At 42.2% G+C, this 12,583-nt stretch overlaps 1 protein-coding gene across 1 annotated transcript in view; it reads left to right on the top strand.

Annotated features, from left to right (window-relative positions):
* Positions 1 to 12,583, top strand: part of POLN (DNA polymerase nu) — a 120,414-nt gene that overhangs the window by 38,704 nt on the left and 69,127 nt on the right. Inside the window, exons 12-15 of the mRNA XM_066574782.1 lie at positions 774 to 838; positions 3,067 to 3,150; positions 6,925 to 7,017; positions 11,824 to 11,880. Coding sequence (XP_066430879.1) covers positions 774 to 838; positions 3,067 to 3,150; positions 6,925 to 7,017; positions 11,824 to 11,880 — 299 coding nt within the window. The remainder of the gene's footprint in view (positions 1 to 773; positions 839 to 3,066; positions 3,151 to 6,924; positions 7,018 to 11,823; positions 11,881 to 12,583) is intronic.

Here is a 12,583-nt window from a genome sequence, read left to right as displayed (position 1 = left end):
TATTTTCATCAATATTTGGTTCCGTATGTTGTTTCCTAATGGTAAAATAGTGATTAGTATTTGCACAAAAAAAAGAATAGCCATAGAGGCAAAAACCCAAAAAATGCTGCCGTCATTGAAAGCACTGGGCGATATTGCAGAAAGATAGGACATACTGTGATTTTTTTTTCTTGCAGCATCGCAGGAGTGAAAACATCGTAAATTAGAATGAAACCATTGAAATACATTGGTTTCATAATCATGTGTTTTCTCGCCAGTGTGACAGCGCTCTTACTGTCTCTCACATCAGGCAAAAAGCGTGCTAAAATTGTGCAACTTTCTTGCCCGTGTGAATCCACCCTAAAGGAGGCAATCAGCTGACAAATGAGCTTTTGCTTGTTTGTTAACTGATCATAAATGCTTGTATGAACGTTCGTTTACTTGACCATTGACCGGCGCAAAAGTTCCCTGAAGTAGATTCTTCTGGGGAGGGGGAACATTTATTAGCAACACAGCAGAAATGAATTAGGGTTCCTATCGCATCTGAAATGCGTTCGCTGGTGTTTTACTGCATTGACAGTGGATTTAAGCACATAAATAGTTTTCCGTGCCGGCAATACCAATTAACAATATACCAAGATGGTGGGCCAAGTTAAGTGAAGTCTCCGGAAACTGTAAAACACATTTTTAACACTGATACTTTGTGTTATAATTGTTTGGTTTATCTTATGACTTTCCATGGTTGCGGTTGTATTACTTAAAATCTAACTTTCGTGTTATTTGCTCTTTATTAGCAATGGAAAACTGCTCCATTGAAATAAATCAGGAAGAACTAAAAAGGATGTCAGCACTATTGGAGGTAAATAAAATGCAGTCCATGTTGCAATTCTGGAATACTTAGTGAGACCTTGTGGTTGGAGAAAGATACAAGAATTATTGACTTCTGGGTCCAGGTTTAAAGGGGTTGTCTGAGATTTTAAGGAAATAAACTTGCATTGTACATGCAGTTCTACCAGTGGGCTATAGAGCAGGAGCAGTCAAGGATATGATTTTCTGGGAAAAGATTCAGTAGAACTTGTAATTAATTTATTTAAATCTACTCATTCTGGGTTTAGGCGTCCAGTGGGCGGTCCTAATCAGTGATTGCCTGCCTTCCGTGTCTTACAGTGCATTCACACATAGCTATAGGACCACCCACTGGATTCCTAAGCATATAATGAACAGTGATTTAAATAAATAAAATGCAAGATATACTGAATCTTTTCCCACAAATTAAATCTGCTTGATTCCTCCAGCTCTATAACATGCTGCCTGCAGATCAGACACTATTTTCGTTGACAGGTTCCTTTTAAACCAGTTGCAGGAGATGTTATAAAATAAAAACAACAAGCATTACTCACCTATTAAATCCCCTGCTGGTCCAGCACCAATACTTGTAGTCCCTACCGGTCTCTGTTTATTTTACTGCAATGATGACTTATTATACATCAATGTGTCTGCTACAGCCAATCGCAGGCATCAGCACTCATGTGCCATACATGTAAGCATCTGAGACCAATTATTGGCTGTAGTGATTACATGGATGTACAGCAAGTTATTGCAGCAGGAAAATAAGAACTGGTTGGAAGCATTGACACTATTACAGCAGGAAATTTCAGGTAACTAGTTTAATTAGGACATCGGCTATCTTAGGTGCGCATTTTGCCAGAGTTTCCATTGACTCCTATGGAAACAGGAGTTAATAGAAACTCTGTTATTCCCTGCGAGGAGTCCCCTCATCACTAAACACTGTGACAACACTGTCACAGTGTTCAGTGATGATGGGACTCCCCGTGGGGATGAAAGAATCCCCTGCGACAGCTGTCACAGCTGTGGCAGAGGAACGTGATGTTATCTCATTGCCTTCGATGGGGCTGGCGCTGCTGCGGCCCTACTGAAAGCAATGGGGTGAAGGCAATCCCTGTAGCGATGATGTTCGGTGGTGCGGAGGGTTGAAATATAAGCCCTAGCCCCAAGTTCATCTCTAGCTGCAGAAAAAAAAAATCTTTACTCACCTTCAAGCACTGTCTGGCTCTTCTCTCCAGTCCCCGACTGTCTTCTTTTTTCTGGAGGCCAGGGATTGAAAAATCCCTGTGTCTTGAAAGAGCTGGCTTTGATTGGGTGAGCGCTGTAACCAATCAGAGGTAGCGCTCAGCCATTCATTGAATTCAGTGAATCACTCAGCGCTGCCTCTAATTGGCTAAGAGCAGGGACCAATCACAGCCATTTGATAATTGAATGTCTGTGATTGGTCTCTGCGCTCAGTCAATCAGAGGCAGAACTTCCAGGAGGCTGGGATCTTTAAATTCACGGCCAGAAGAAAATGATGCAGAACAGTGCTGGGGAGAAGATGCGCCGGAGCCCTGACAGCGCTGCTAGGTGAGTTAAGATTTTTTTTTATTTTTAGCAACTAGGGGTTATTTTTGGGGTAGGGCTTGTATTTCAAGCCCTTCTCTGAAAATCCCTGCGGGGGTTGTTTACATCCCATTGCCTTCAATAGTATCGCGGTCCTCTGCCACAGCTGTGACAGCTGTCGTAGGGGATTCTTTTGTCCCCGCTGCAGTCCCCTCATCACTGAACACTGTGACAGTGCTGTCACAGTGTTCAGTGATGAGGGGACCTTCGTGGAGCAGCCGCTCCAGTTAATGGGCAAAGTTTCATGCGCACATGGGCGCGCAAAAAAACACGCTTGTCTTAATGAGCCCTTAAGTGTGAACTATATGGCAGTATTATTGGGATCTTTAAGGGAGTATTATTTAGATACTGCTTATTATTTGGGCACTAAGTGGTGATATAATGTGGACTGTACATATCAGTATTATCTTGGCACTATATAGCAGTATTAGGTGGGCTAGAATTACAAGAGCAATTGTCTAAACTGGCAAGTAGGCGGACCTACTTTGAATGTTTCCCACGGAACCATTATTCAACTAAAAGTCTCTGTTAAGGAAGAATGAGGGGTATAATATTTGTCTGATGTCAAGGTGATATACATCTAACAATTTACGTATGTACACCTTTAAATGTGTAAACTAATCTGAATTACAGATCCATCTTAAAGGACTGGAAAAAGAAGCACATCATGCTGCAGGACAAATGTTCAGGTTAACTAGCAGTAATGAACTTAGACATGTAAGTTCGTTTCCCTTTAAGTATTAATAATTATGCATAGTGCAGGTCTGACAAGACAATCAAGTAACACCAAAGAGAGAATCCCCATGTACCACCTGTAGGGATAACACATTGTATCAGTTTTTCTTTCACCTATTTTTGTCAAAATAAAACAAATGACAGTGTTAGGGCTGGTAGGGGACAGATGGCCAAGGGGAGTTCCCTACAACAGCCCACACCCGTATCCCTACCTACTTGTCCCCCTGGGCTAATCCCCCTGGGCTAATCCCCAGGGCAACAACTGGGCAATGGTCCCTGCTCTGACCTAGTGACAGGGATCCCAAGGAAGCAGGACAGGAGACGGATGGTCAAAACCAGCTGAGTAGAACCCTACCGAGAGCAAGGGACCGAGGTAAAATAGAGAGTAGTCAGGGTAAACTGAGTCAAACCGGGGAGGCACGTGCACAGTACAAAGGACTCGGACAGGAGCGGAGTCAAAAGGCAAGAATGGGTCAAAGAAACAAAACAGTCAGGAACAGTATATGTGGGTGCTAGCAGAGCTAAGTCTAACCAAACACTGGCAACCTCTGCTGGAAATCAGCAGCCCGATATGTGAACGTCCCCACCCAGACAGGGTGGAGAAAGGTGACACGCCGATAGGGGAGATGATAAGACCACCTCTCCCTGAGGCCGTGTACTATACAGAGAGCCGCGCGGACGACCCGAGGGGGCACATTCCCCGAGTGCGGCGAGGCACGCGTCGACAGCGGGAGCGGGCAACCACCAACACAGGGAAACCCCAACTGGAGCTGCCCGCACTGACATCCACTGCGTCCGGAGGAGCCGAGCGCAACTGCCAGCCGCCAGCGCCCCCAGCGGTAACCCCATACCTAACAGACAGCAATTACAAAGGAAAATACGGATCAAACACTGATGTCATATGATTGCAATATCTGTAATGTAAGAGAGGGGAGCACTACCCCGCTCTCCTCTTACTACTTACAGTGGACGACTGCAAAGGGCAGCCAGAGGGGCTGTTGTGAGAGCCCAGAGAGATCTGACCGAAAAACCTAGGGACTGCTTGCTACCAAAAGGAAGAAGACAGTCATGTTCCAGCCACAAGTAGCTGGAGACATCTGGATTGTGACCAGGAACAACAGGAAGAATGCAATGGAGTTACACTCCTGACCTGAGGCAGCTGGGGTCAGTAAAGTTAGTGATTCCCGCGCAGTACAACTGTACGTAGGGCTGGCCTCCAACAGATAAGTATGCATACTGTAGAGACTTAGCAAATAGGATACATGAGGGTGAACCTTCACAATAGAAACACTTCAGCTCACGTTCGAACTCTGTGTTTATAATAGACCACCTGGATAATAGCACAGTGTTAACCCCTTGTTTCGTACTGTGCATGAAGTATTGCTTAGTATTGCTAAGCCTAGTTTTTAGTTATCTGTAGCTAGCAAGTGGTTCTACAGTAACTGTTGAATTGCTTTGTAATATTATTTAATTAATTAGGTAAGCAAATGTAGATGCTATATAAGCACTATTTGGTATCAATGCTTCATGAACAAAACCTAAGACCTATGTATAAAGGCGAAAGCCCTCAATGACTGACTGACTCGCCACTAATTCTATAACTTCCCAATGTCGTACAAACAGGAAATTTGACACGACCATTCTTTATGTCCTAAATAAGAAAAGTAAAGGGGTCACAACTTGATTATTCAATGTGAAGTGCAAAACTTTTGGCATCTCTATGTAATGTAACTTCCTGGTGTTGTGCAAGCGTATTGGCAACCCTCTGTGTAATGTACCTAATCTAACTCTCTAACTTCCCGATGTCATACAAACATGAAATTTGGCATGACCATTCTTTAGGTCCTAAATAGGAAACGTAAAGGAGTCACAACTTGATTATTCAATGCTAAAAACAAAACTTTTGGCACCTCTATATAAAGTAACTTCCCGATGTTGTACAAGCGTGAAATTTGCCACAAGCATGCTTTACGTCCTAAATAAGAAAAGTAGAGGAGTCGCAACTTGATTATTCAATGCTAATTGCAAAAGTAAGTGCACCTCTATGTAATGTAAATTCCCGGTGTCGTAAAAGCATTAAATTTGGCACAAGCATTCTTTATGTAGTGGGCTGGACAAAGGCACTACATAGCACGGTTTAGTTATGGGGACCGGTAATATAATAACGGCCTTAGGGTTTAATCTGAGTCAGTTTACACAAGGGATGCAGGTAACCTAGCAACCAGTTAGGACGTTTATTAGCCAGCTGCACAAAATAGGAAAAATGCATAAAGACTCAGATGAGGCAGGTAGCCTAGCAACCAGATAGGCTGTGATTGGCTGCAGACAAACTGGTCAGGTGACAGAGATTATAAATAGCCGGACAACGGTGACAGGAGTGAGCCAGTAAAATAGTGAGTGAGTAAGACACACCAGGCAAAGCAAGTGCTAGAGATAGAGCGCCAGAAAAAAAAGCACCCTACAGGAGAAAAGAAAGTGTCAGGCAGGAGAGGGAGGTGAAAAGAGACAGATCAGCTGTGACAGAGAGAGATAGAGAAAACATGAGAGAAATCTGAGAAACCGTGAGTAACTGAGGAGGAGCGACAGCTTTGACAGTGAATAGAGGAAAAATAAAAGAGATGTAAATATGAAGAGAGGGAGATAAAGAAATAAAGAGATATAAATACAAAGAGGTATAGAGAAAAGAAATCCAGAGTAAGCTTCCAGTATATAGATGAGTTAGACACAGATGTCTACATTGTTGCAATTTGTGTATCAGTTATTATGCACTGAATGTTAAGAAAAAAAACTACCTCATCTCACTGCCTTTTTTAATACCATTTTACAACAAATTAAGCAAAATATCTGGCTCTGTGTATTATTCCACACCTCACCACTCACAACTACAAATTGTGCCCAAGGACACTGGTGTCCGAACAAAACAAATCACAATTAATTGCCAGCCACAAAGAATAACAAAATTAGCGCTCACCATAGCGCTTTGTGGCATCACGATAGTACTTTGGGCTGGCACAACAGCAATTTGTGGTGACATGACATTTACGTCCTAAATAGGAAAAGTAAAGGGGTCGCAAGTGGATTATTCAATGCCAATTGCAAAAGTAAGTGCACCCCTATATAATGTAACTTCCCGGTGTCATACAAGCGTGAAATTTGGCAGGAGCATTTTTTAAGGTCCTAAATAGGAAAAGTAAAGGGGTCACAACTAGATTATTCAATGCTAACGCTAATCGCAAAAGTAACTGCATCCGTATGTAGTGTAACGTCCCGGTGTCGTACAAGTGTGAACTTTGGCGTGAGCATTCATTAGGTCCTAAGTAAAGAGAGTGGAAGGGGAGGCACATTCGGCAGAGGGACATCATTACATGCAGTCTGAGGAGAATCTAACGCTCCTCTATGTGTATACATATTTTATTACTCAGTTCCTCTAAAGTAACCACGACTTCATAAACTTTTCCGTTCGAACAACAGGTTAACACCTGTATCAAGTTAACTCGGGTGAAGCCGGGTATATCAGCAAGTAAACAAATAAAACAATAAATAGTCATGTAAGGGAACGGGTGTTATAGCTCTGGCTGAAAGCAAAGTATAAGAAGGTTATGTGGAGGATATGATGATAGTATATGAATTTCCTTTTCTATACCTGTTTCTGCCTTTGCTGAGATTACATATATATATATATATATATATATATATATATATATATATATACATACATGCGCCTTTTATGCTGTAGTTCTGCTTCTGTTATTTTAGATACTTTATGAAAAGTTCCATCTGCACCTGAAGTGTAAAAGTAAGCTTCCTCAGACAAACCTGGGCCATCACTTATCTACAGCTGAGCCAGCGGTAATGTCAACTTACATGGTGCACAGTTTTCTGTAATATTTAGACATGTTTGTAGCATATGCGATGATATGTTGCCAGAGAGGTTGTATTTAGACTGGACCAGCATAGTACTAAATTCTCTTGGTCTTTCGCATGAATATTGATACTGCAATTTTTAAGTAAGGGTCTTTCACACATACACGAATTTGCCACCGTGCCAAAAAAAATCTACACTTATCTAATGAGTGTGTTTTTAATGCAGGATTAAAAATCGCTTAATTCTGCATCAAAATCCGCATTTAGACATGCAGATTTTCAAAGCAGCATATTTCACTGCAAATTACGGTACATGTGAAAGCCCTTAGAGCAGTGTTCCCCAACTCCAGTCCTCAGGGACCCCCAACAGGTCATGTTTTCAGGATTTCTTCAGTATTGCACAGGTGATGTAATTATTGTCGGTGCCTCAGACATTGCCACAGGGGTTTCAACTATAGGATATCCTGACAACATGACCTGTTGGGGGTCCATGAGGACTGGAGTTGAGAAACACTGCATTAGAGGGACATATTGAGGGGGGCTACTCTCAATAAGCTTAAGTGCAATGCCATACCAAGGGGGTTAATCTTCAAAACGTTCCATGCTTTGGTTTATTGATAACAAGGTTTGCAGTAGAAGAGGAATTGTCAGTGGTCACCAATCAGGTATCTGTTTTCTCCTCATACTAGAAAAAAAAGTTGAAAAATAGCTGCAATGGGCAAAATGTTTTTCGTTGTTTTGTAAGAGATTTCATAAACATTGGCAATATTAATAAAAACAAGTACAAGTGAGTATGAAATGGAGTGGTGGTGTCACTGATAGCAACCAATCAGATTCAAGATCTTATTTTTCAAAAGCCCTTTGTGAAAAGATAGCGGAAATACTTTCATGTTTCCCTAGATATATCACACTGCAACCTTTTTTGTCATACCTTTTGCCGTCCATTACCAGCATACAGTGTGCCCTAAACAGTGCCTGTATTTTACTAATTGAAAGTACCTACCTCCCTGCATGCTTACTATTTGATTGCTGCCTCTTTTAACAGGCATAACTTTATAAAGACATTATATAATGCTTTGATGTATACTTTTTTTAATGCTTTTTGATTATAACAAGTTTGGTATTAATTTTCATAGACCCAGCAGATTAATTGAGCCATTTAATTTAAATGTGGCCTTATGCTCCTAATAATCTTTATTGGCAAGATGTGCAGAGAATGAACAGTTTCCAAGTACTGCTTACAAAACTGCACTCTCCAGTTTCGATCACCTTCATTGAGAGCATGGACTATTCTTGGAATATAGCTTTTCCAATGACGTCTCTTGAAAATACAATGGCACTTGATTTTAAAATTCGCATCTCGCAACCCACTTGCTGCACAAACGTTCTTGGATTTGGAGACACTACTGGTCAAAAGTTTTAGAACACCTCAATTTCCCCAGTTTTTATTGATATTTAGACAGTTTAATGTCTCCAATGTACTTTGAAATGAAAGCAGAGCACAAATAAACAAGTTAAGATGAATAAAAATAATGAATTAACTTTGTTTCACCAAATTAAATCTAGATTTTTGACTCTTCATAATAGCCACCTCTGGCCGATATAAGATCTTTACACAAAAGAAGCATTCTTTTTACAATTGCATTCAAATATTACTCAGAAGTTTCTTCCCGACTTTGTTGCAGAAGTTCCTACAAATTTGCTGCATTGTAGGTTGCTGTTGGGACTCGAATCTGGGAACTTCTGTACTCCAGACAGCGGCTCTACTGCTGAGCTATCCAGCCCTTTGGATAGTTACCCTGCATGAGCTAGTTCTGGTTCCCTGCTCCTGTTTCCCTGATTAGCCCCACCCTGTCCCTTGATTAGCCACATTATATAAACCTGTCTCTCTCTCCTTGCGAGATTATTGTGCTCCAAGCCTGTAGTCGAGCTCCACTACCTACCCGCTCCTCACACTGCAAATGGATAGACTTGTGTATCGACCACTGGCTTCACCCTGACTATGATACCTGTCTGCTCCTATTGTACTGAAACTGTTACTCCCCGTGTACCGACCACTAGCCACCCTGACTATGCCATTAGCCCGTACTGGTCACAACAACAGGCTCCAACCCAGAACCAGATCTTTACAGTTGCTTTGCTTTCACCCTTCTGTCCATGTCATCCCAAACAAGCTCAGTGGGGTTTACATCTAGAGACTGTGCAGGTTATGCCATACTTTGAAAGCCTACCAGCTTCCTCTTGTCTTCTCAAGTAATTCGGACATAATCTAGAACTATGTTTTGGATCATTGTCTTGCTGTAATATGATTCCCTGACCAACTAGGCAGACACCAGAGGGTATTGCATGGCATATCATTCTTACACTTACTCAATAGCGTACAGAAACCCTGCATGATGTATCAAAGATCTCAAATTTTGATTAATCAGTCCATAAGACCTTCTTCCACTTTTCAGTAGTCCATTGGAGATGCTGCTTGGCCCAGGTACGTCTTATTTTTTTTTATTGTGCAATCTTAGTAGTGGCTTTCTTACTAATACTTTACCTGTCAAACCTGCAGATAGAAGTCTTCTCTTCACAGTTGAATTGGAAACTTTGCTTATTTTTTGCTTCATTGTGCTGTCCTTGAAGATTTTGTGCTATGAGGCCCTGTCGACTCTCAAAAACTTGCCATCTGATAGGAAATATTGTGTAGGATGCACTAAAGCGCCACACCTCAGCACGGACGTAAGATGGTGTCCTAATAAAACCGCAACAACTCTCATAATGTTGCATAGATTAATTACACCTCTCCAGGTAAAGATGGAAGGACACCTGTCCCTTACTAATCAGGGAAAGTGGGGAACCCCTGCCTAAAAGTAGGATGATTGTCCCGATAAGGACAACCTCACTGACTTCATCTGGGACCTGGCTATCCCTGATTAGGAACCTGGAGATATGTACAAAACACCGGACACGACACACACTGAGCACAGAACGCGACTGTTCACACCTCATGTCTAGCCACCTGCACAGACATTCAGAACACGTCGCTGTTCACACCAACACACCCGGCAATACATACCACACAGAACAGGACTGCATCTATCACATGTTTGGTCACTTGCACAGACATACAAAACAAGTCGCTGTTCACACCAACACAAAAGGTTATGCATACCACACAGAACAGGAACCCCACCCATTACTCACATGCATACAGATAGCAAAGTATAGCTAGTCCAAGTGTCCTCACACCAAGGGTATAAATAATCAGCCACCATGCTGACATAACCGGAAACCGTGTCAGGCATCACCCACCTGACACACACACAAGACATCAGATGTCTGGAGGCCACACCTGTCAAAGGGAAGAGAAGAGGGGGTCTGCATAAGATGCAGACAAGGACTACAGGTGTCCAGACCGTCCTCAGGGAAAGTGAGACACACACAACAGACTAGACATGCACAACACAACTCAGAATGGGATTAATACAGAGTGCATCAACAGAGTAAAGTTAGTAAAATGACCAGCCTCTTCTACCAAGAGATGCTGGTATTTATATGCAGCAGACCAAAGGGGATTGGCTGGAGTAACACCACACCCAGCTCGCTCAATTAACCCTCACCTGTAAAGCTGTGCTCATGGAAACCTGTAGAAGCACAGGTCCCGGATGCATAACCCTCTGTAGCCCAGCAAAGTGCAGCAACTCGACGTGCCATAGATTTCACAAGTAGACAGAAGAATTCTAGAAAGATGTTGAGCCAAACCATCTAGATAATCATTTACAGCTCTGTGGCATTTTTAGGTTCAGGATCTCAGATAAGAATGAACTTCACCGAATCCAATAAGTGCTCAATTTGGCTCATGTCAGACAAACTTATAGCCAACACCATTCATAGAAGCTCTCCAGAATGCTCCTTGAACCAATGGCATGGTACCTTATTCTGCTGGAATATCTCATCGTTATAGGGGTATATGAAGTCCATGGAGGGCTGCAGATGGTCACCAAGCAGTGAAACATATTGGGAACCAGTCAATGACTTGTTGAGGTGGACCAATAGTCTCAGACTGCACAGTGCTGCAGTGGGGTCCTTGGCTTCATGGGGTCTGTGCCACACATGAACCCTACCATTAGCCTGAAACAATGTGTAGCGTGACTCATTGGCCTTGCCAAATGTTGCAGTTCAGTTAGCAAGTTCACAAGCCCAGATAAGGTGCTGTGTCCGCCGTCATGGTGCTAACAGGCACTCCGGTGGGTCTCCTGCTCCCATATCCCTTGGAATCTAAAGAACGTTGCATTGACCTGTAAGATATGCATGTGGGGCCTCCTACATTGAATATGGATGTGATTTCTGCTGGAGTCGCTTGTCTGTTTTCACAGCCAATTCTAGTCAGACACTGCTGATGGCGACCATTAAGCACCTGCGGGTGGTAATACCTTCAATAACATTCCTGCTATACACGACACTGTGGATCGAAGATTGCTAAATGCCCACACAGCTTTAGAAATAGAATGCCCCATCTATCTGGCACCCATTGTCATGCTTCTTTCGAACCCTGATAATTTATGTCGCCTTGCCATGTACACGCCGCCCAGTGTTCAAGCAAGATAACACCTCACAACTTAATATGGACGCAGACGAACTAAAGCCTTCACCTGAGGTAGCAGCACTTCATAATCAATTTACATACTGCTATCCCGTGATTTTTGGCATATAGATAGATAGATAATGGGTATGTATGTGTGTATTTGTTTTTTTTAAACCTCAAGATAACATTGGACATAGACTTTTCCATTCATCTCTTAGTTAAATCAACTAAAAGACCTCCATCCACTGCCTGGAATTGTTCTACAATTTAGACAAGTAAGGTTCATGTTTTTTTACCATCCTTTTACTTTTTTTTTTTTTTGGTTTGAGACCTGATTTAATTATATCATAAGATGTAAGTATTTATTTTTTACTTTTAAGAAAGAATTTCCCAAATATCAGTAACACTTCTCCTTCCTCCCACAAGCATATTGAAATGAGGCTGTTAGCCATAATACAGCTATGTACAGAGGCTTAACACGTCACCAGTAGAGGTACATGGAGCTTTAGGGTTTGTTCACACAGCACAATTACTCAAGGAATTTTCCACCTGGTATATGTAGTGCATTTTGGCTTTCTGCATGTTGGGGGATAAGTGGTGTATATGCCTGCCCTCCTATATCCGTATATCAGTAAGTATATGGCCACTTTCTAAGGTTCTATTACAGGCACGAAGTGTCCTGCACACAACTCAGCCGATACTATAATATGACATGCTGCAGATCTGCAGTTTTGTAGAGCCCCATTTACTAGCATCATACTGTACTTTGTTGTGAAGATCTGGTGTGAAATCTGCACTAAAAATTCACAACCGCTCCGCAGTGTCAGGGCTCCTTCACATTTGTGAGTGAAAAAAAATCGCATCTTTGTCCCCGTAATTTTTTACATCAGCAAGTTTGCGGGAAGCGATAAAAAGGCGGAGCTATAGAGGATCTCTGATATATCTCCCCATATTTGGAAAGATAGGGGCGGAGCTAGT

This window comes from Eleutherodactylus coqui, chromosome 7 (assembly GCF_035609145.1).
Source record: "Eleutherodactylus coqui strain aEleCoq1 chromosome 7, aEleCoq1.hap1, whole genome shotgun sequence".
Taxonomy (NCBI): domain Eukaryota; kingdom Metazoa; phylum Chordata; class Amphibia; order Anura; family Eleutherodactylidae; genus Eleutherodactylus; species Eleutherodactylus coqui.
This window is presented reverse-complemented; position numbering and strand designations above follow the sequence as displayed.